The sequence below is a fragment of the Chiloscyllium plagiosum genome, unplaced genomic scaffold (genome assembly GCF_037043375.1).
Source record: "Chiloscyllium plagiosum isolate Xiang-an unplaced genomic scaffold, Cpla_swu_hap1 HiC_scaffold_26, whole genome shotgun sequence".
Classification (NCBI taxonomy): Eukaryota; Metazoa; Chordata; class Chondrichthyes; order Orectolobiformes; family Hemiscylliidae; genus Chiloscyllium; species Chiloscyllium plagiosum.
Genome location: NW_028270164.1, coordinates 44,846,175 through 44,870,861, shown reverse-complemented (window position 1 = coordinate 44,870,861; position 24,687 = coordinate 44,846,175). Strand labels below are relative to the sequence as shown.

The 24,687-nt window shown below is 42.6% G+C and overlaps 1 protein-coding gene across 4 annotated transcripts in view; it reads left to right on the top strand.

Moving 5' to 3' along the window:
- Window positions 1-24,687, top strand: part of LOC122563283 (5' exonuclease Apollo) — a 37,568-nt gene that overhangs the window by 7,417 nt on the left and 5,464 nt on the right. For 3 of the 4 annotated variants that reach the window (XM_043716978.2, XM_043716976.2, XM_087973669.1), the window contains 3 exons: window positions 1,532-1,747; window positions 13,503-13,668; window positions 23,862-24,044. In XM_043716978.2, the coding sequence (XP_043572913.2) occupies window positions 1,559-1,747; window positions 13,503-13,668; window positions 23,862-24,044 (538 nt within the window). In that variant the 5' untranslated portion in view covers window positions 1,532-1,558. Of the gene's footprint in view, window positions 1-1,531; window positions 1,748-13,502; window positions 13,669-19,815; window positions 20,002-23,861; window positions 24,045-24,687 lie in introns of those variants that run through there. The other variant, XM_043716981.2, reaches the window with a different exon arrangement.

Sequence of the window (24,687 nt, the reverse complement as noted above, 5' to 3'; positions counted from 1 at the left end):
CTGGTCTCCTTCCTATTGGAAAGATGTTGTGAAACTTGAAAGGGTTCAGAAAAGATTTACAAGGATGTTGCCTGGGTTGGAGGATTTGAGCTATGGGGAGAGCTGAACAGGCTGGGGCTGTTTTCCCTGGAGTGTCGGAGGTTGAGGGGTGACCTTCTAGAGGTTTTCAAAATCATGAGGGGCATGGATAGGATAAATAGACAAAGTCATTTCCCTGGGGTCAGGGAGTCCAGAACTAGAGGGCATAGGTTTAGGGTGAGAGGGGGAAGATATAAAAGACACCTAAGGGGCAACATTTTCACGCAGGGGGTGGTATGTGTATGGAATGAGCTGACAGAGAAAGTGGTGGGGGTTGGTACAATTGCAAAATTCGAAAGGCATTTGGATGGGTATATGAATAGGAAGGGTTTGGAGGGATATGGGCCGGGTGCTGGCAGGTGGGACTAGATTGGGTTGGGCTAGCTGAACTGAAGAAGGGCTTATGCCCGAAACGTTGATTCTCCTGCTCCAGCAACACATTTTTAAGCTCTGATCTCCAACATCTGCAGTCCTCACTTTCTCCGCCCTGAAGGGTCTGTTTCCATGCTGTACACCTCTATGACTCTAAGTCTGGATAACTCTTCATCAGAGTGCCATAAAGATAAAAGAATGTTGACATTAGGTCAGCAGTGTGAGAATGGAAAATAAGTGTGAGATGGGAATGTTTTTGTTACCAGAACATTTAGTGGGGGGGAGGGGTGGGGGTGGGGTCTCTGATTTACCATTGTTCCACTCTACACTAGTAATATGTTGTGTACTGTAACAAGATAAGGCAAGATGTAACAGCAGGAAGAGGACATTGGTAGTTTAAGTCTATTCTGCCATTCATTATGATCGTGGACAATCGTCTGCTCATTGGAGAAATTGGGAAGAAGGGCACTCTGCAGCTATCTATGTAAACCATGTGTTGTTAGGTAGGATGGTACCCAAGAGAAAGAGCTATCTTGACAGGAGCTGAAAATGTGTTGCTGGAAAAGCGCAGCAGGTCAGGCAGCATCCAAGGAACAGGAGAATCGACGTTTCGGGCATAAGCCCTTCTTCAGGAATCTGGATCAGGAGTCAAGCATCCAGTGCTTAAGAGTTTAAACACCAAAAAGGTTTGACATTTCTGCCTAGTGTAACTGCAGCTCTTGAATTTGAAAATGATTTGTTTGCTGAGGCACCTATATGCAAAACTGGTATGGAAGATAAATTTTGGCATTTTCATGGTGGTATCTTTTTATAGTCTGAGCTAAATATGAAACTTTGATATATTTTGAAATAAAATCTGAAGACTAATCAGTGCTTTTTACATATAATATGCAAGGAGATGATTGTAGAGTTAACTGGTCAGCATACTGATTCCTTGGTTCAATTCTATGGTGACTAGTCAGATCAAGAACTGCTTTATGTCAGTCCATTATGAAATTCTGATTCAGTAAAACATTAAACGACAGATTAATTCATAAATTTTATCTTGAGTTACAGGGGTATTGTTTCTTATCTTGTGCAGATGCCGACTGTTCACAAATAGCGAGCAATGAATGGAACTTTGATCCCAAATACTCCGTTTGCTGTTGATTTCTGGCAGGTTCGGAAGTGCAGCCATGTCCGTTTTTTCTTTCTGTCCCACTTGCACAGTGATCATACATCAGGTCTCTCCTCCACCTGGAGCAGACCAATATATTGCTCTCCCATAACTGCCAAGTTGTTGCGTTGGAAGTTTCAGGTAAGCCAAAGAAGTGAGGATTTCACTGTTCTATTTTTTCGCTGTCTTAAAGATAGCAACTCAGGCTGGGATATAATCCCACATGCACTACTAGCCTCTCTGGTACTTCACTCAGGAAAAATTGTTTATGCTTGTGAATTCTGAATATGCGTACTGCCGACTGTTTATCTGAAGAGAATAAACAGACGAGCCATTGTCCAAATGATCTGTTTGTCTTCTATTTTTGAAAGCATAGATTTACTAGCCCTTGACACAGTTAGATTTTCTGTGATGTTAATTATCAAGAGACATGGACATTCTCGGTATTCAGTTTAAAGAAAAAATATCTCATGCCACCAGCAATACATGTAGGGTATAAAATGGGTGCCTCAGACCCAAGCATCACCCTGCCCTGCATTGAAAGAAAAATCTTCTGAGGATGTGGGTGAGCAGTCAGGATTTATTCTCCATCCCTAGTTACCCAAAAGTCATTGAACTCAACCACCTTATATGGCATTTAAATCACATATATCACAGACCAGGTGAGGACAACACCTGAACGATATCAATGACCCAGTTGAGTTGAATTGTTAAAACTGAGGGGGTTCTCTTGTGATGCAATGGTAGCGCACTTACCACTGAACCAGAAGGCCTGGGTTTAAGTTCCACCTCCTCCAAAGGTGTGTAATCGCATCTCTGAACAGGTTGATTAGAAAAATAGGTGAACAAAAAAAATTATAACTATCCAACGTCATTTATATTAGCCCACTAATGCCAATACTCATTAAATTTCATTTTACAGTGTGCTGTTGGGCTTTGTAAACACAGATCTCTGGGCGACGAATTTAATTTCATAGCTGGTCGACCGTTGCAGTGCCAATCATTCTTTGTCCCTTCACCTTGTTTATTCTTTCTTGACTTCCCTTGTTTGTCTAGTCTCACTTCAATGCCATCTGCTTTTTCTCTGCATTTTCAGGTTCCATTGTACATCTTACTGCGAATCACATTACAAGAGCCTACGGATTCCACCCAAACCCTTTATTTCTCTTTTCCTACAGTTTCCTGTTCCACTACACTGAAATTTCCATGAGCCTCTCACACTTGCTCCAGATCTCACTGCAGCCTTTTGAGACTTTTCTGGAATTTTGGCAATCACTTTTAAAGATGTTGCCCTTCATTATCGTGCCAAGTTCCTCGGACTTTTCCTTGTCAGGTGCAGAAGGCTCATGGATGCTTTTCTCGTTAAAATATTCTCGTTTGTCCCCATCCTCAGTTTTTGCACTGAGATAGAGTCATCGAGATGTACAACACGGAAACTGCCCTTCGGTCCAAGTCGTCCATGCTGACCAGCTATCTCAACCCAATCTCCTCCATCTCCTTTGGCTCCTCCATCTCCTGCTGCCTTGCTGATCTTTGAAGGGCCCTATTCTCTCCCTAGTTACCCTTTTGTCCTTAATGTATTTGTAAAAACCCTTTAGATTCTCCTTAATTCTATTTGCGAAAGCTATCTCATTCCTCCTTTTTGCCCTCCTGATTTCCCTCTTAAGTATACTCCTACTGCCTCCATACTCTTCTAAGGATTCATTCGCTCTGTCTTGTCTATACCTGACATATGTTTCCTTCTTTTTCTTAGCCGAACCCTCAATTTCTTTAGTCATCCTGCGTTCCCTACACCTACCAGCCTTTCCTTTCACCTGAACACCCTATCTCCTTTCTGAAGGCTTCCCACTTTCCAGCCGTCCCTTTACCTACGAACATCTTCCCCAGTCAGCTTTTGAAAGATCTTGCCTAATACCGTCAAAATTAGCCTTTCTCCAATTTCGAACTTCAACTTTTAGATCTGGTCTAACCTTTTCCATCACTATTTTAAAAACTAAGAGTGATGGTCGTTGGCCCCAAAGTGCTCCCCCACTGATACTTCAGTCACCTGTCCTGCCTTATTTCCCAAGAGTAGGTAAAATTTTAACATAGAACCTTACAGTGTAGTACAGGCCCTACAGCCTCGATGTTGCGCCGACCTGTCATACCAGTCTGAAGCCCATCTAACCTACACTATTCCATGTACGTCCATATGCTTGTCCAATGACGACTTAAAGTTGGCGAATCTACTACCATTGCAAGCAAAGCACTCCATACCCTTACTACTCTCTGAGTAAAGAAACTACCTCTGACATCTGTCCTATATCTATCACCCCTCAATTTAAAGCTATGCCCCCTCATGCTCACTGTCACTATACTTGGAAAAAGGATGGACAGGGATAACCTATCTAACCCTCTGATTATCTTATGTGTCTCTATTAGGTCACCTCTCAGCCTTCTTCTCTCCAACGAAAACAGCCTCAAGTCCCTCAGCCTTTCCTCGTAAGACCTTTACTCCATACCAGGCAACATCCTAGTAAATCTCTTCTGTACCCTTTCCAAAGCTTCCACATTCTTCTTATAATGCGGTGACCAGAAACGTACACAATATTCCAAATGCGGCCGCACCAGAGTTTTGTACAACTGTAGCATAATCTCATGCTTCCGGAACTCGATCCCTCTATTAATAAAAGCTAAAATACTGTATGCCTTCTTAGCAACTCTGTCAACCTGGGTGGCAACTTTCAAGGATCTGTATACCTGGACACCGGGATCTCTCTGCTTATCTACACTACCAAGAATCTTACCATTAGCCCAGTACTTTGCATTCCTATTCCTCCGACCAAAGTGAATCACCTCACACTTGTCCGCATTAAACTCTATTTGCCACCTCTCAGCCCAGCTCTGCAGCTTATCTATGTCTCTCTGTAACCTACAACATCCTTCGTCACTATCCACAACTCCACCAACCTTAGTGTCGTCTGCAAATTTACTAAGCTGCCCTTCTATGCCCTCATCCAGGTCATTTATAAAAATGACGAACGGCAGTGGACCCAGCACGACACTTGCGGTACACCACTAGTAACTGGACTCCAAGATGAGCATTTCCCATGAACCACCACCCTCTGTCGTCTTTCAGCAAGTCAATTACTGATCCAAACTGCTATATCTCCCACAAACCCATTCTTCCGCATTTTGTACAATAGCCTACTGTGGGAAACCTTATCGAACGCCTTGCTGAAATCTATATACACCACATCAACCGGTTTACTCTCATCTACTTGTTTGGTCACCTTCTCAAGGAACTCAATAAGGTTTGTGAGGCACGACCTATCCTTCACAAAACCTTGCTGACTATCCCTGGTCAAATTATTCTTTTCTAGATGATTATAAATCCTTTCTCTTACAACCTTTTCCAACATTTTACCAACAACTGAAGTAAGGCTCACTGGTCTATAATTACCTGGGTTGTCTCTACTCTCCTTGAACAGGGGAACCACATTTGCTATCCTTCAGTCTTCTGGCACTATTCCTGTAGGTAATGACGATTTAAAGATCAATGCCAAAGGCTCGGCAATCTCCTCGCTGGCTTCCCAGAGGATCCTGGGATAAATCCCATCCGGCCCAGGGGACTTGTATATTTTCACACTCTGCAGTATTTGTAATACCTCTTCCTTGTGAACCACAATCCCACCCCAGTCTAGTAGCCTGTATCTCAGTATTCTCCTCGACAACATTGTCATTTTCTGGAGTGAATACTGTCGAAAAATATTCATTTAGTGCTTCCCCTATCTCCTCTGACTCCACACACAACTTCCCACTACTCTCCTTGATTGGCCCTAATCTTACTCTCGTCATTCTTTTATTCCTTAAATACCTATAGAAAGCCTTACAATTTACCCTGATATGTAATTAAACTGCAGTGATATGTACTTCTTGTCAGATGTGGGAGTTTAAAGAGAGTTTAAGGGTTACTGTGGATTATATCTGCCAACAACTTCTCATGTCTCCTCCTGGCTCTTCTGAGCTCTCTCTTTAGGTCTTTCCTGGCTACCTTGTAACCCTCAAGCGCCCTAACTGACCCTTCACATCTCCTAACATAAGCCCTCTTCTTCCTCTTAACCAGAGATTCCACTTCCTTCGTAAACCACAGCTCCCCTGTTCTACAGCCTCCTCCCTGCCTGACAGGTACATACTTATCTCGGTATCCAAGATGGAGGATGGGAATCATTTCTGGCTGTAAGAGCTGCTCCTTTTTTTTTTTGAGGTATTTTAGGTGTTGGAGGTGATTTCCTCAAATTCCAGGAGTAGCAATTACTGTTTTATATACTGTTGCATTGTTTTGGAACTTTGGAAAAAAAAAGTCAAACCAACAGCAGTTTAAAAGGGAGAAGAGCAGACAAAGGAATCACATGGTGAGGACAGTGCAGGGGAGAGAGAGAGCGAGCCTGCACAGCTACTGCCTTTGCTGTTAGAATTCGTGTATTGCTGGACAGGGGAGTGCATCTGGTAAAATTAACAAACAGTGAAATTCACAAACTAATCTTGGAGGAACTGTTGGGCGAAGTTCACAGGACAGAATCATATGAGTTAATTGTTTTAAGTCTGTCCAAGAGAAAGGCTGCAATAGTGAGTACAGTGGATTCTTTCTTGATTATATGTTTTTGGAGATTTCTCTTGAGTAAATTAAAATATAAGCCATAGCTATTAATTTAACCTGGGGTAGTGTTTGTAGAGGAATAAGACGGTGTTATTTTCTGTGATGGATGGCAGTTATAGGAAGGGGGGAAAGTCTTAGATACAGTCACATAGTCACAGTTAACTCCGGGAAGGGTGAGAGAGGTCGGCACCTAGGGCAGGAGTCTTTTGTGGATATACCCATTTCAAACAGGTATGCTGTTTTGGAAAATGTAGGGGGTGATGGATTCTCAGGGGAACACAGCACGAACAGCCAAGTTTATGGTATTGAGACTGGCTGTAATGCAATGAGGGGTATGTTGGCTTCCAACAGATCAATTGTGTTAGGGGATTCTGTAGTCCGAGGTACAGACAGACGTTTCTGTGGCCAGCAGAGAAAAAGCAGAATGGTGTGTTGTTTCCCTGGTGCCAGGATCAAGGATGTCTCCGAGAGGGTGCAGAATGTTCTCGGGGGGGGGGGGAGAGAGGCCAGCAATTGTCCACATTGAAACCAACGACATTGGAAGGGAAAGGTTGAGATTCTGAAGGGAGATGACAGAGAGTTAGGCAGAAATTTAAAAAAAAGGTCCTCAAGGGTAGTAATATCTGATTACTCCCAGTGCTACGAGTTAGTGAGGGCAGGAATAGGAGGATAGAGCAGATGAATGCATGGCTGAGGAGCTGGTGTATGGGAGAAGGATTCACATTTTTGGATCATTGGAATCTCTTTTGGGGTAGAAGTGACCTGAACAAGAAGGATGGATTGCACCTAAATTGGAAGGGACTAATATACTGGCAGGGAAATTTGCCAGAACTGTTTGGGAGGATTTAAACTAGTAAGGTGGGGGGGTGGCACCCAGGGAGATAGTGAGGAAAGAGATCAATCTGAGACGGGTACAGCTGAGAACAGAAGTGAGTCAAACAGTCAGGGCAGGCAGGGTCAAGGTAGGACTAATAAATTAAACTGCATTTATTTCAATGCAAGGGGCCGAACAGGGAAGGCAGATGACCTGAGGGCATGGTGAGCAACATGGGACTGGAATATCATAGCAATTATGGAAACATGGCTCAGAGATGGGCAGGACAGGCAGCTTAATGTTCCAGTATACAAATGCTACAGGAAGGATAGAAAGGGAGACCAGAGAGGAGGGAGAATGGCATTTTTGGTAAGGGATAGCATTACAGCTGTGCTGAGGGAGGATATTCCTGGAAATACATCCAGGGAAGTTATTTGGGTGGAACTGAGAAATAAGAAAGGGATGATCACCTTATTGGGATTGTATTATAGACCCCCCAATATCAGAGGGAAATTGAGAAACAAACTTGTAAGGAGATCTCAGCTATCTGTAAGAATAATAGGGTAGTTATGGTCAGGGATTTTAATTTTCTAAACATCGACTGGGACTGCCATAGTGTTAAAGGTTTAGATGGAGAGGAATTTCTTAAGTGTGTACAAGACAATGTTCTGATTCAGTATATGGATATACCTACTAGAGAACTTGCAAAACTTGACCTACTCTTGGGAAATAAGGCAGGGCGGGTGACTGAGGTGTCAGTGGGGGAGCACTTTGGGGCCAGCAACCATAATTCTATTCGTTTTAAAATCGTGATGGAAAAGGATAGACCAGATCTAAAAGTTGAACTTCTAAATTGGAGAAAGGCCAATTTTGACAGTATTAGGCAAGAACTTTCGAAAGCTGATTGGAGGCAGATGTTCGCAGGTAAAGGGACGGCTGGAAAATGGGAAGCCTTCAGAAATGAGATAACAAGAATCCAGAGAAAGTATATTCCTGTCCGGGTGAAAGGGAAGGCTGGTAGGTATAGGGAATGCTGGATGACTAAAGAAATTGAGGGTTTGTTTAGAAAAAGAAGGAAGCATATGTCAGGTATAGACCAGATAGATCGAGTGAATCCTTAGAAATATACTTAAGAGGGAAGTCAGAAGGGCAAAACGGGGACATGATATAGCTTTGGCAAATCGAATTAAGAAGAATCCAAAGGGTTTTTACAAATATATTAAGGACAAAAGGGTAACTAGGGAGAGAATAGAGCCCCTCAAAGATCAGCAAGGCGGCCTTTGTGTGGAGCCTGAGAAAATGGGGGAGATACTAAATGAATATTTTGCATCGGTATTTATTGTGGAAAAGGATATGGAAGATATAGACTGTAGGGAAATAGATGGTGACATCTTGCAAAATGTCCAGACGACAGAGGAGGAAGTGCTGGATGTCTTGAAACGGTTAAATGTGGATAAATCCGCAGGACCTGATCAGGTGTACCAGAAGTCTGTGGGAAGCTAGAGAAGTGATTGCTGGGCCTCTTGCTGAGATATTTGTATCATCGATAGTCACAGGTGAGGTGCCAGAAGACTGAAGGTTGCCAAACGTGGTGCCACTGTTTAAGAAGGGTGGTAAGGACAAGCCAGGGAATTATAGGCCAGTGAGCCTGACCTCGGTGGTGGGCAAGTTGTTTGAGGGAATCCTGAGGGACAGGATGTACATGTACTTGGAAAGACAAGGACTGATTCACGATAGACAACATGGCTTTGTGTGTGGGAAATCATGTCTCATAAAATTGATTTAGTTTTTTGAAGAAGTAACAAAGAAGATTGATGAGGGCAGAGCAGTAGATGTGATCTATATGGGCTTCAGTAAGGCGTTCGACAAGGTTCCCCATGGGAGACTAATTAGCAAGTTTAGAACTCATGGAATACAGGGAGAACTAGCCATTTGGATACAGAACTAGCTCAAAGGTAGAAGACAGAGGGTGGTGGTGGAGGGTTGTTTTTCAGACTGGAGGCCTGTGACCAGTGGAGTGCCACAAGGATCGGTGCTGGGTCCTCTCCTTTTTGTCATTTACATAAATGATTTGGATGCGAGCATAAGAGGTATAGTTAGTAAGTTTGCAGATGACACCAAAATTGGAGGTGTGGTGGACAGCGAAGAGGGTTACCTTAGATTACAACAGGATCTGGACCAGATGGGCCAATGGGCTGAGAAGTGGCAGATGGAGTTTAATTCAGATAAATACGAGGTGCTACATTTTGGGAAAGCAAATCTTACCAGGACTTATACACTTAATGGTAAGGTCCTAGGGAGTGTTGCTGAACAAGGAGACCTTGGAGTGCAGGTTCATAGCTCCTTGAAAGTGGAGTCGCAGGTAGTTTTATAGTGGAGAAGGCATTTGGTATGCTTTGCTTTATTGGTCAGAGTATTGAGTACAGGAGTTGGGAGGTCATGTTGCAGCTGTACAGGACATTGGTTAGGCCACTGTTGGAATATTGCATGCAATTCTGGTCTTCTTCCTATTGGAAAGATGTTGTGAAACTTGAAAGGGTTCAGAAAAGATTTACAAGGATGTTGCCGGGGTTGGAGGATTTGAGCTATGGGGAGAGCTGAACAGGCTGGGGCTGTTTTCCCTGGAGTGTCGGAGGTTGAGGGGTGACCTTCTAGAGGTTTACAAAATTATGAGGGGCATGGATAGGATAAATAGACAAAGTATTTTCCCTGGGATCGGGGAGTCCAGAACTGGAGGGCATAGGTTTAGGGTGAGAGGGGAAAGATATAAAAGAGACCTAAGGGGCAACCTTTTCACGCAGAGGGTTGTATGTGTATGGAATGAGCTGCCGGAGGATGTGTTGGAGGCTGGTACAATTGCAACATTTAAGAGGCATTTGGATGGGTATATGAATAGGAAGGGTTTGGAGGGATATGGGCCGGGTGCTGGCAGGTGGGACTAGATTGGGTTGGGATATCTGGTTGGCACAAACGGGTTGACTGAAGGGTCTATTTCCATGCTGTACATCTCTATGACACACAGGAGCTTTTCCTTGAATACTCTCCACGTTTCTAATGTGCCCATCCCCTGCAGTTTCCTTCCCCATCCTGTGCTTCCCAAATCTTGCCTAATCGCATCGTATTGCCTTTCCCTCAGCTGTAACTCTTGCGCAGTGGTATACACCTGTCCCTTTCTATCACTAAAGTAAACATAACAGAATTGTGATCGCTATCACCAAAGTGTTCACCGACTTCCAAGTCTAACACCTGACCGGGCTCATTACCCAGTACCGAATCTAATGTGGCTTTGCCCCTTGTTGGCCTGTCTACGTATTGTGTCAGGAAGCCCTCCTGCACACACTGGATAAAAACTGACCCGTCTATAGTACTCGTACTATAGTGTTCCCAGTCAATTTTTGGAAAGTTGAAGTCCCCCATGTCAACTCTTCTGTCTCTCTCATTCCTATCAAGAATCTCTTTGCTCTCCTTTCCTCTACATCTCTGGAACTATTCGGAGGCCTCTAGAAAACTCCCAACAGGGTGACCTCTCCTTTTGCGCCTTCTCTTGTAGTTGCATTCACATATTGAATGAGAAGAATTTTTTGTACACACTTAACAAATTCCTCTCCATCTGAACCCTTAATACTAAGGCAGTCCCAGTCTATGTTTGGAAAGTTAAAATCCCTGACCATAACCACCCTATTATTCTTACAGATAACTGAGATCTTACAAATTTGTTTCTCAGTTTCCTGCTCATTATTAGTGTGTCTATGATACAATCCCATTAAGCTGATTATCCCTTTTTTATTTCTTAGTTCCATCCAAATAGCTTCCCTGGATGTATTTCCTGGAATATCATCCCTCAGTACTGCTGTAATGCTATTCCTTATCAAAAACACCATTCTCCCTCCTCTCTTGTTTCCCTTTCTGTCCTTCCTGTAGCATTTGTATTCTAGAACCTTAAGCTGCCAGTCCTGTCCATCCATAAGCCACGTTTCAGTAATTGCTATGATATCCCAGTCCCATGTTCCTGACCATGCCCTGAGTTCATCTGCCTTCACTGTGAGGCCTCTTGCATTGAAATAAATGCAGTTTAATTTATCATCCCTACCTTGTTCACTGCTTTGTCCCTGCCTGCCTTGACTGTTTGACTCACTCCTTTTCTCAAATGTACTGGTCTCAGATTGATGTCCTTCTTAACTATCTCCCTGGGTTCCCCCCGACCTTAGTAATTTAAATCCTCCTGAGCAGCTCCAGCAAATCTTCCTGCCAGTATATTAGTCCCCTTCCAATTCAGGTGCAATCCGTCCTTCTTGTACAAGTCACTTCTACACCAGAAGAGATTCCGATGATCCAAAAATATGAATCCTTCTCCCATACACCAGCTCCTTAGCCATGCATTCATCTGCTCTGTCCTCCTATTCATACCCTCCCCAGCTTGTAGCACCAGGAGTAATCCAGATATTACTTTTCTCGAGGATCTCCTTTTTAAATTCCTGCCTAACTCTCTATGTTCTCCATTCAGAATCTGATCCTGTTCCCTTCCTGTGTCATTTGTTCCAATGTGTGCAATGACCTCCTACCGGTCCTTCTCCCCCTTGAGAACATTCTGCACCCTCTCTGAGACATCCTTGATCCTGGCACCAGGGAGGCAACACCCCATCTGATTTTTCGCTGGTGGCCACAGAAATGTCTGTCTGTGCCTCTGACTAGAGAGTCCCCTAATACAAATGATCTCTTGGATCCCGACATATCCCTCATTGCATTAGAGCCAATCTCGATTTCAGAAACCTGGCTGTTCGTGCTATATTCACCTGGGAATCCATCACCCCCTATATTTTCCAATGCAGTATACTTGTTTTAAATGGGGATAGCCACAGAAGAGTCCGACACTACCTGCCGACCTCTCTTACGTTTCCTGGAGTTAACCCATCTATGTGACTGTATCTGCAATGTTTCTCCCTTCCGATAACTGCCATCATCATATTCCCTTGCTCGTGTAAATTTCTCATTGCCTCTAACTGTCTCTGGTAGAACTTGCAACCAACGGCATTTATTGCAGATATAATCCTTAGTAACACAAACTCTCCCTAAAATCCCACTTCTGACAAGAAGAGTATATCACTCTCCTGAGGGCAGTTTTTGATTCTTTCATTCCACAGACTTAAAAAATAGTACTGTCTTAATCCACTACAAGACACTGCTCCAGGCTAATATGGCTTATATTTTTAAGTTTAATCAAGAGGCATATCCCAATGAAACATATAATCAAGAAAGATCCCATTCTACTCACTACTGCAGGCTTACTGTAAGGCCACACTTAAAATATTCATTTATCTGTTTCTGTGCTGTGACCTCTCCCAAACAGGTTTCTCCAAGAACAGTTCTGAATTTCACTGTTAATTTTTATTAACTTTCTCAGACGCACTCCAAACAGCAAAGGCAGTAACTGCGCATATTCACTGCTGTGTTTGGGAGCACTGTGGGTTTCTTTTACTTTCTCTCTCTCTCTCTCTGTCTGACCATGTGCTGCCTTTGTCTGTTCCTCTCCTTTTAAAGTGCTGTTAATTTGACTTTCTTTTTCTCCAAAGTTCTAAAACAATGCAACAGCATATAAAACAGTTAGTAATTCCAAGTTCCACCTTCCCTACCAAAAATGATTGACTTCCCCCTTTCTATTTCATTTCCAAATTGACTCCTTTAACACGTCACTATCCCCTGACTTGATCAGACAGGCCTTTTTGATTGCCTTGTTCTCTGTCATTGATTGGGTTCCCTCAGACTATTTTGATTTCCTCTTCTTACATCCTGTTCTTCACTTGGTCCTGCATCCTTTCCACAAAATAACAGCCTCCAAACCTTTTCAAATTTTACCTTTTCCCTCTCTGGTTTGCCATTTGCTGTAACTTACAGTTTTCCTAAACTCTATATTGCTCAGACTTGCTGGCCAGTAATATCATTGTCACTTGATCCTCATAGGTCAAAACTGGCGTACTTTGATAGAACACCTGCACATGTTTTGAAGCTCAAATGTAACTGGTTTGGAAACTGTCCAGTACTGCACTATGAAATCAGCTTTGAGTCTTTGTTGTTTAAAGTTAGGCTATTTCTTCTTGGCAAAGTGCATGCATTATGATAATGTTGTTGAATTACTCCAACCAGTTCTAAACTGTTAATTACTCCTACATGTCACCTTATTCTTTTCTCAGTCTCTTCCCTTCTGCCTTTGTTTTACGTTTTGAGTGGTCTACATCTTTGGACTAGGTCTGCCCAAAATAAAAAACATTTGTGTTGTTTCTGCCTCTAACTGACTTGTGTCCTGGCCTTTTCATCCCAGCTGCAATGACCTACCTCTCCCTTTAACCAGTATGGAACATTTTTGTTCTGTTCTCCCCCTAAAGCTGATTCATTTGTGAAATTTCATTATTTGCCTTGACCTGTTTGTTTTTATTTTTTTTTGTTAGGTGGATGAAATCTGGATCCACCCATTGGAGTTAGGGGAGAGCCACCTCCTATATCTTGATGAATTTGGGAAAGAGACGATGACTGTGACATTGATTGACAGCAATCACTGCCCTGGCTCCGTCATGTTTCTCTTTGAAGGTTATTTTGGCACAGTTCTGTATACAGGTATGACAAATATCATAGAACATAGAAGAATACAGCGCAGTACAGGCCCTTCGGCCCTCGATGTTGCGCCGATCCAAGCCCACCTAACCTACACTAGCCCATTATCCTCCATATGCCTATCCAATGCCCGCTTAAATGTCCATAATGAGGGAGAGTCCACCACTGCTACTGGCAGGGCATTCCATGAACTCGCGACTCGCTGAGTAAAGAACCTACCCCTAACATCTGTCCTATACCTACCCCCCCTTAATTTAAAGCTATGCCCCCTTGTAATAGCTGACTCCATACGTGGAAAAAGATTCTCACTGTCGACCCTATCTAAACCCCTAATCATCTTGTACACCTCTATCAAGTCACCCCTAAACCTTCTTTTCTCCAATGAAAACAACCCCAAGTGCCTCAGCCTTTCCTCATATGATCTTTCTACCATACCAGGCAACATCCTGGTAAACCTCCTCTGCACCTGTTCCAGTGCCTCCACATCCTTCCTATAGTATGGCGACCAAAACTGCACACAATACTCCAGATGCGGCCGCACCAGAGTCTTATATAACTGCAACATGACCTCAGTACTCCGGAATTCAATTCCTCTACCAATAAAAGCCAGTGCGCCATATGCCTTTTTCACCGCACTATTTACCTGTGTGGCAACTTTCAAAGATCTGTGTACATGGACACCAAGATCCCTCTGCTCATCCACACCACCAAGTATCCGTCCATTAGCCCAGTACCCCATCTTTTTTGTTACTCTTAAAACATATGTTATAAGAGTAACTAAACGTATGTTATGATCTATTCATTGTATTGTAGATTATTTACAAATGCATCTGTTTCAAGTCAACTTTATTTAATGTTGCTGAATGTGACACAAGGGACAATTTGGAGTTTTGGTTTTATTTGATCGTGCCATGTGAGTGACACTGGCTGGCCAATATTTATTGCCCTTTCCCAATTGCCCTGGAGAAGGTGGCAATGAACTGCCTTTTTCGGACTTCTTCAGTTTTTATGATGTATGTATAACCACAATACTATGAGGGAGGGAGTTCCAGAATTATGACCCAGTGAAGGTGAAGCAGTCATAGAAGTCATCAAGTCCAAGCATGATGTATGGCTTGGTGGGGAAGTTTCAGGTGGTTATGTTCCCATGCATCTGATGCCCTTGCCCTTCGAAGTGATAGAGGCTTGTGTTTGAAAGGCGCTTTTCAAGGAACCTCTGTGAGTACACAGAGATGATACACAGGCTGCCACTGTAGATGGTGGAGGGAGTGAAGGTTTATGGATGCCGTGCCAATCAAGGGAGCTGGTTTGTCATGAATGATGTTGAGCTTCTTGAGTGTTGTTGGAGCTGTACTCATCTAAGAAGGTGGAGAGTATTCTTCTCCTGACTTATGCCTTGTCAAAGGTGGACAGGCTTTGGTGAGTCAGGAGTTGAGCTACTTGCAGCATAGTATTTAGTCTCTGAACTGGTATTGTATCCACAGTACTTATATGGCTGGTCCAATTCAGTTTCTGGTCAGTGATAACCATCCGGATATTAATATTGGGGGTTTCAGTGATGGTTTCAGAAGAATGTCAAGGAAGGTGATTAGACCCTCGCTTGTTACAGATGGTTATTGACTTGCATTTTGTGTGATGCACAGATCAACCCAAGCCTGGATGCTCTCCAGGTCTGACTAAATATGAATATGGGCTGCTTCATTACCTGAGGAGTCATGAATGTTGTTAAATATTGTACAATTATCTGTGAAAATGCTATTTCTGACTTTATGATGGAAACAGCTGAAGATGATTGCGCTTAGAACACTACTTTGAAGAACTGGCCGAGTGGCATTATCACTTGACTATGAATGCAGAGTTCCAGGTAATGTTCTGGGGGCCAAGCTTCTTGTTTGACAGAGAGCAGGATTTAAATTTAACCAAAATCTGGGATTAACAGTCTATTGATGACCATTAAACTGTTAGCAATTGTCAGAAAAACCCACTTAGTTCACCAACGTCCTTCAGGAAAGGAAATAAGACATCCTTACCTGGCCCACATGTGACTCCAGACCCACAACATTGTGGCTGTTTCTCAGCTGGACTATTAGGGAAGTGTAATATATACTGGCATAGCCAGTGATGTCCTCGTTCCATTTAAAAAAAATTCTGCTGTAGCTGATGACCCACAGAACCTCATAGTTGTCCAGTTTTGAATTGCTGATCTGTTTAAAATGTATTACATTTAACTTGATGATGGTACCAGGCAACATGATGCAGTGTATCCCCAATTTGAGTTGGGACTTTACCTTTACAAGGACAATGCAGTAGTCACTTCTATCAGTATGGTCATGGATAGGTGAATCTGTGACAGCTTGATTGATGATTATCAGGTTGGGGAGACTTTCCCTTTTGTAGGTTTCCTCACCATCAGTGGCAAACCCATCAGACATGTCATAGAGTCCTAGGGATGTACAACACAGAACAGACCCTTCGGTCCAACTTGTCCATGCTGATTAGATATCCTAATTAATCCAGTTCCATTTGCCAGCACTTGGCCCATATCCCTTTAAACCCTTCCTATTGATACACCCATGCAGATGCTTTTTAAATGTTGTGATTGTATCAGCCTCCACCACTTCCTCTGGCAGCTCATTCCATGCATGCACCACCCTTTGCGTGAAAACATTGTCCCTTAGGTCCCTTTGAAATCTTTCCCCTCTCATCTTAAACCTATTCTATCCAGTTCTGGACTCCTCCAATTGAGGGGAAAGATCTTGTCTGTTTATTGTCTCCCATGTCCTTCATGATTTTATAAACCTCTGAGGTTATCCCTCAGCCTCGGATGCTCCAGGGAAAACAGCCTCAGCCTATTGAGTTTTGGCCGGCTCGGTTAGTAGGAGTGTTTCTGAGCCACTTCTGATAATGGACATTGAAGTCTGCCACCCAAGAGGACATTTCGTGTTCTTGCTACCCTCAGTGCTTTTCTAGTGATGGAAGAGTACTATTTAATTGGGGATGGAATGCACAGTGGTAGCCTGTAGTTGATGGTAATCAATAGGTTTCTTTGTTGATGTTGGACCCGATGCCTAGAGATTCCATAGAGTCTGGAATCAATGTTAAGGACTACCAAGATGGCAATTCCCTCCCCACACTAGGGATAGTTGTGGTGGGAGCTGGGACATGTAAAGTATGATTTTGTGAGTGTTACTATGTTAGGCTGTTGTTTGATTAGTCTGGGAGGCACCTCTTCCAACCTTGACATCCCCACATTTCAATAAGGAGGATTTTGCAAGGTTGACAGTGCTGTGAATGATATTTTTGCTTCCAGAGTACAGCCAGTTTCATTCCTTTCTTACTTTGCTTGATATAACTCGGAGGCTTGTTGAGTTACTTCAATGGCATTTCAGTGTCAGTCGTATTGCTGTGGGTCTGCAGTCGTGTCTGTTTGTCCAATCTCCTCTGTTAGTGAGCCAGATGGACTTTTGTGACAATCGACAATGATTTCATGATCACTGTTAGACTGGTTTTTAATTCTTGGTGCATTAATTTAATTGTAATTCCCACAGTGACTATGTTGGAATTGAACCCATGTTTCTAGGGAAACAGCCTCAACATAACCACTATGCCACCATCTCCATTGGTTAAAATTCCTAACTCAGCTACATTGAGATGGAATCATTAATTAGAGACTATTATTTTGCCATTTTGCAGAAGAAACCTAGGGAAAGACCTGAATGCCTCAAACCTGTTTGCCTTCTCTCCTGAGGCTGTCTGAAGTTAGACAAAATGAAACTTCCTAAAAATGCACAAATACTGTATTTATATTTTAAAGAAGTTTTATTTTGAAATCCGGTGGCTACAGATAGTTTTACTTTAAGAAACTTCAACTTTTATGTACTTCAAAAATGAAGATTCTTAGAATTCTAATTGAAGCTTTCAGAAGACCTTTTCTGGAGTGAACAAGCAAGATATTGAAGTTGCCACTCCCTTTTAGCTTGAGACTTGTTCAATTTGGTCAAACACAAGGGTGTGTTGTTATACTTCTCTATTACCCTTACGATAGAATGAAAATTCCAGTCCTTTTATTCATCTCAGCAGGGCTGGAAATTTAGTTTCCATGAATGGATTTTCTTGAAATTGTCTGGCTTAGCTGGCTGGACGGAAAAGAATTTGAGAGTGTACAGTGAAAAGGATGGAGCTGGATAGCATAGACGTAAATAAAAGGTAGATGAACAGTTACTTTAGATAGCAACATAGTCCCATTGTTGAAGAAGGGTAGCAGGGATAATCCAGGAAATTACAGGCCTGTGAGTCTCACACTAGTATTTGGGAAGTCATTGGAAAAGATTCCCAGGGACAAGATCTATACACATTTAGTAGCTAATGGACTTTTTAGCAATGGACAGCATGGTTTTTGCGCAGGGGAGGTCTTTCCTCACTAAATTGATCAAGGTTTTTGAGGAGGTGATGAAGGTGATTGAGGGAAAAGCGGTTGAATGTTGTCTACATGGACTTCCGTAAAGCCTTTGACAAGGTTCCTCGTGTCAGACTGGTACAAGAGGTGAGCTGGCAAACTGGATACAGAACTGGCTTAGTCATAGGGGACCGAGGATAGTGGTGGAAGGATGCTTTTCGGAATGGCGATTTGTGACTAATGGTCTTCCACAGGGATTAATGCTGGCACCTCTGCTGTTCGTAATCTATGTAAATGACTTGGAGGAAAGCATAGCTAGTCTAATTAGTAAGTTTACAGACCAAACAAAGATTGGTGAAATTGCAGATAGTGAGGAGGATTGTCAGAGAATACAGTAGAATATAGATTAACTGGAGACCTGGGCAGAAAAATGGCAGATGGTGTTTAATCCAGACTAACATGAGGTGATGCCTTTTGGAAGGTCAAGTACGGGTGGAACTTACACAGTGAATGGCAGAACCCTGAGGAGTACTGATATGCAGAGGGATCTAAGTGTGCAGGTCGACAGATCACTGAAGGTGGCAGTGCAGATAAATAAAGTGGTAAAATAGGCTTATGGCATGCTTGCCTTCATTGAAAGGACCATGGAGTATAGGGATAGTCAAGTTATGCTGCAGAATTCTAGAACTTTAGTTAGGTCACACTTGGAATATTGCATCCAGTTCTGGTCACCACATTACCAGAAAGATGTGGATGTTTTGGAGAGGGTATAGAAAAGATTTACCAGAGTGTTTACTGGTATTGGGATTTTAACTCTGAAGGAAGGTTGGATAGACTGTGTTTGTTTTCACTGGAACACAGGAGTTTGAGAAGTGACCTCACAGAAGTTTATAAGATTGTGAATGGCATGGATAGAGTGGCAAGTATGAGGCATTTTCCCAGGGTGGAGGGATCAATTGCTAGGGGACCCAGGTTCAAGGTGTTGCAGTGGTGGGGGGAGGAGTGGAGTTTAAAAGAGATATGCGAGGCAAGTTTTTCAAAGAGTGGTGAGTGCCTGAAAAGTGTTGCCAGAGGAATTGGCGGAAGCAGACATAATGGAGCATTCAAGAAGCACCTGGACAAATAAGTGAATATGAAAGGAATAGAGGGCTATGGATCCAGTAAGTGCAGGCAGTTTTAGCATGGAAGGGCAAAATGTGTTGGCGCAGGCTTGGAAGGCTGAAGAGCCTATTCCTGTGCTGTATTGTTCTCCTTTGTTCTTGCTCGCGCATTCTTTTTCAGATCACTGCAGCTTTGAAAGTAATTGAGTGGCTTTGGTGAATCAAATTTTCCAGCATTGCTGGAATGTCAATGCAAGAAACCATGTCGAAAAGTTAGGGTATCCATCGCAGACTTTCTGCTCAGAAACGTGACGAGTTGATGGAAAGGAAAAAAGTAACCAGTTAGCTGTGGCAGATTACAATACCCTGCAGCTTGATTTAACAAATATCGTCTTCCTTGTTCATTAAGGAATTACTTTTATTCAGTGGTTAAGGAGCTCCACCTGGTGGCTCAGCAGGCCACTGCACTGAGTGATGTGGCAATTGCTTGATGCTCCAGTCTGTGTTCAGTTAGCTGATCTCAACCAGTCAAATTGCTGGAGTTTTATAAGAGACATTTTCCCATTGGCTGTACAGGGGAAAGCCAGCACTCCTTCCCCCTGCCTAACCCTCACCCTGTAAACGCACGTATTTGATTTTTGGCTTCGAACATGATTTGGCTTGATGGTGATGCCCCGCCATGGTCACATAGCTGGATTGCTTCACAGCCTGGAGTGACTGGTCAGTTAGTCAACAACCAGAAGACAAGCAATCACTGTCCAAAAAGAAAAGTCAGAGCATGACTGTGGGATTAAATGAAAAGACTTAAGGAAGGTGATATTTACCTTAAAAAGAAAGCTGGTAACTTTTTTTTGCTTTTCAAATGGTACACAGCTAAATAGAGTGATATATTTTCACGAAAGATTACTGTGATGTTTCCAAGTTTCAGTTTAGTTTTTCTATTAAAAGTAATATTCCGCATTTATTTAAAGAACTTTTATGGTTCCTGTTTTCACTAGTGTTTTTGGTAGGATATTGCTTTATTTGCTTTAGCAATCCTTGACACAAAAAAATAACTTTTGTCTCTTGCATGGTTATTTTAACTTGTTTCCTTTTAATGCAAGTTTGTTGACTCGTGGAAATAGCTGATAATTGAATTGTAAAAATATTTTATCATTTTTAATGCCTCTATTTGATCACCTTTTGACTTTCTTTCCTTTTATGTTGTCTGTGCTTATTTCTGAAGCCTCTCATCTGTGGTGTTTCCTCTTTCCTCTCCATCATTTCTCCCATTGCACTTCTGGAAGTAAGGGGCATGGGACACATTGGCTCAGACTTTTCAATCTCTGGCTTACCAGAGATCAGATATACAACCTGACCTGCGTTTTGGGATCATCAGGAAGTCCCAGTGTGACCTCTATAGAAATTGCTCAGAAAAATTAAACTCATAGGTAATTCCCTGCTGTCCAGGTTATATGCAAAACTGTAGTTTTGTTCCAATGTTATTTGTCCAACTGCTTACCCAGAAAATGTTGGGCAAAGGAATAGTCATCTGAGTAACTTCTGGGTAACCAAGATAACTATGTCTACACATTTCCATGGGGCAACGCACATATCTGTTCACCTAATTACCAACATTCACACTGAGCATTTAATTTCACCTGCGATAGCTAGTGACATCAAAAAAGGAATGTGCTGCTGGAATCCAAAGGGAGTATGAGAAATGAAATAAGTCGAAGGCTGCTATAGATAGGAAGAGGAGCAAGTCAAATAGTCAGGGCAGGCTAGAGCAAGGCAGAACACTAGGTTAGACTGATAAATTGCATTTACTTCAATGCAAGAGGCCGGACAGGTAAGGCGGTTGAACTCAGGGCATGGTTGGGAACATGGGACTGGGATACCTTTGCTGTCACAGAAAAGTGGTTCAGGGAAGGGCAGCACTGGCAACTGAAAGCTGCGGGATATAGATGCTATTGGAGGATTGAAGGGGGGGGGGGTGCAAGAAAGGAGGGGGAGTGGCAATTTTGGTTAATTATAACATTTGGGATGTACTTGTGGAGAATACTCCTGAGATTAAGTCCAGTGGAGTTATATGTGGAACTGACACATAAGAAAGGGTGATCTTCCCATTGGGATTGTACTGTTGGCTCTCCCAAGAGTCAGCAGGAAATTGAGAAGCACATTTGAAAGGAGATCTTTGATAGGGTTGTAATTGTAAGGGATCTTAACTTTCCAGACATAGACTGGGACTGCCATTGTATCAAGGGCTTGGATGGAGAGGAATTTGTTTAATGTGTACAAGAGCATTTTCTGATTTTGTGTGTGTGTGTGTGTGTAGACCTACTAGAGAAGGAACAAAACTTGACCTTCTCTAGGGAAATAAGGCAGGACAAGTGACTGAGTGGGGGAGCACTTTGGGACGAGTGATCATAATTCTATTGGTTTTAGAATTAAAGAAAAGGATAGACCTGATCAAAAAGTTAGTGTTCTACATTAGTATAAGTCCAATTTTGAGTGTATTAGGCAAGAACTTTCAAAACATATTAGGAGAAGCTATTCACAGGTAAAAAGAATGTTTGGAAAATCAGAGGCCTTAAAAAAAAAAAAAATATGGTAGTGAGAGTCCAGAGTAGGTATGTTCCTGTTAGTGTGAGGGGCAAAGTTGGTAAGTGTAAGGAATGTTGAATGACTAGAGAAATTGACGCTCTGGTCAAGAAAAGGGAGGAGGCTTATAGTCAGTGTAGACAGCTGGGATCGAGTGAATCCCTATAGACTCGAGGGGCAGTCAGAGTATACTCGAGGAAAATCAGGAGAGCAAAAAAGTGACATGAGAAAGCTTTGGCAAATAGGCTTAAGGAGAATCCAAAGAGATTCTACAAATACATGAAGGGCAAAACAGTAACAAGGGTGGGAATAGAGCCCCTTAAGAATCAACAAGGCCATTGAAGTGCGGAAACACTGAAGATGGGTGAGGTACTGAATGAGCACTTTGTCAGTATTTTACTGTGGAGGAGGATATGGAATCTAGAGAACTTGAAGAAATAAATAGTGAAATCTTGAAAAGTGTCCATATTACAGAAAAGGTGGTGCTGGACGTCTTAAAATGCATAAAGGTGGATAAATCCCCAGGATCTGATCAGGTGTATCCTATAATTTGATGGGAAGCTAGGGAAGTGATTGCTGGGCTCCTTGCTGAGATATTTATATCATTGATAGCCACAGGTGAGGTGCTGGAAGACTGGAGATTGGCTAATGTGGTGCCACTACTTAAGAAAAGTGGTAAAGTAAAGCCAGGGGCCGAAAGATTGGTGAGCCTGATGTCAATGGTTGGTAAGCTATTCTGAGGAACAGGATTTGCATGTATATGGAAAGGCAAGGATTGGTGAGAGGATAGTCAACATGGATTTGTGTGTGGGAAATTGTGTCTCACTAACTTAATTGAGTTTTTGAAGTGACAAAGAAGATTGACGAAGGCAGAGCATTGAACATGGTCTATATGGACTTCAGCAAGATGTTTGACAAGGTTCTGCTTTGTAGATTGATTGATTAGCAAGGTTAGGTCATGTGGAATCCAGGGATAGCTAGCCATTTGGATACAAAATTGGCTTGAAGGGAGGATAAGGAGGTTGGTGGTGGAGGGTTGTTCTTCACTGGAGGTCTGTGACTCACAGTGTGCTGCAAGAATCACTGCATTTTGTCATTTATATAAATGATTTGGTTGTGAGTGTTGGGAGGAATGGTTAGTAAGTTTGCAGATGATCCCAAAATTGGTGGTGCAGTAGACAACGAAGAAGGTTATCTCAGAATAACGGGACCTTGATCCATTGGGCTGTGGATTGGCAGATAGAGTTTAATTTATGTAAGTGTGAGGTGTTGCTTTTAGTAAGGCATATCAGGGCATGACTTGTAGGGCCCTTGGGAATGTTGCTGAGCAAAGAGACCTTGGAGTGCAGGTTCATATTCCCTTGATGGTGGAGTCACTGGTAGACAAGGTGGTGAAAAAAGCGTTTGGTACGATTGCCTTAACTGGTCAGTGCATTGAGTATAGCAGTTGTATTGTTATGTTGCGGCTATACAGGGCATTGGTTGGGCCATGTTTGGAATACTGCTTTCAATTATGGTCTCCCTGCTGTGAGAAAGCTGCTGTTAAACTTGAAAGGGTGTAGAAATGATTTACAAGGATGTTGCTGGGGTTGGAGGATTTGAGCTATGGAAGGAGACTAAGTAGACTGAGGCTATTCTCCATGTAGTTTAGGAAGATGAGGGGTGATCTTTTAGAGGTTTATAAAATCATGAAGAGCAGATGGGTGGGGTGAATAGCTTTCCTCAGAGTAGGGGAGTCCAAACCTAGAGGCCATAGGTTTAAGATGAGAGGGGAAAGATTTAACGTGACCTAAGGAACAACTTCTTCACACACAGGGTGGTGCGTGTAAGGAATGAGCTGCCAGAGGATGTGGTGGAGGCTGGTACAATAACAGCATTTAAAAGGCATCTGGATGGGTCAATGAGGAGGAAGGGTTTAGAGGGATATGGGTCAGATGCTGGCAAATGGGACTAGATTAATTTTGGGTATCTGGTCAGAATGGACAAGTTGGACTGAAGTGTCTGTTTTGGTGCTGTACAACTCTGACTCTGAGATATGTGCAATATACAAAAACTAAGGGATGCTGAAAATCAGCCAGAGAACATTGATGGAGATTTTGATTTTATTTTTTATATAGCGGATTTCCGTTACACACCTGTGATGTTCACCCATCCACCACTGAACACAGAAAGAAGGATAGATCTCCTGTATCTAGACAATACAAACTGTGACCCCGAGTCCATGGTGCCTTCCCGTCAAGAAGCTACTGATGAGATCAAAGCAATAATCAACGCCCACCCGGAGCACAATGTAGTCATTGGTAAGAATGTGGCAAATCTTATTTTTCCTACTCCTTGCCTCAATTTAAAAAGCTCAGCCCCTTTCCTGGAGTCGTTATTGTGTTAATAAAATATAAGAATATGGTGAAACTTGATGGCTTATTCGGGTGCCCACTTTGCGTGAATATCTGTGCTACCAGGATAGGCACAGAATGCATACGTGAAGGGAGACATCGTCATTTTTCTCACATACTTTTTCCATATTCAGCTTCTTGCTGTTAATTCTGTTTACATGTGCTGGCTGAACTGCAGCATTGTTCTTAATTTAAGTCTGGGTAAAAACAATGACTGCAGATGCTGGAAACCAGATTCTGGATTAGTGGTGCTGGAAGAGCACAGCAGTTCAGGCAGCATCCAAGGAGCAGCAAAATCGACGTTTCGGGTAAAAGCCCTTCATCAGGAATAAAAAGCCTTGTCAGTGAGATCACTGAGACCAGTTGTGGAATTATTCCTGGCTTGACTGACTTTCTTCAGCTGAGGTGAGATAAAGGTAGAATAATTTAGCATAGATTTAAAAAATCTGAGCAGACCTGTCTGTGACTAAGATTGATTTCTGTGTAGTGTTATTGTGGATTGTGTGGAAGAAGTGATTGATGCTGGAAAATAAAAGGTTTGCTGTAGGCC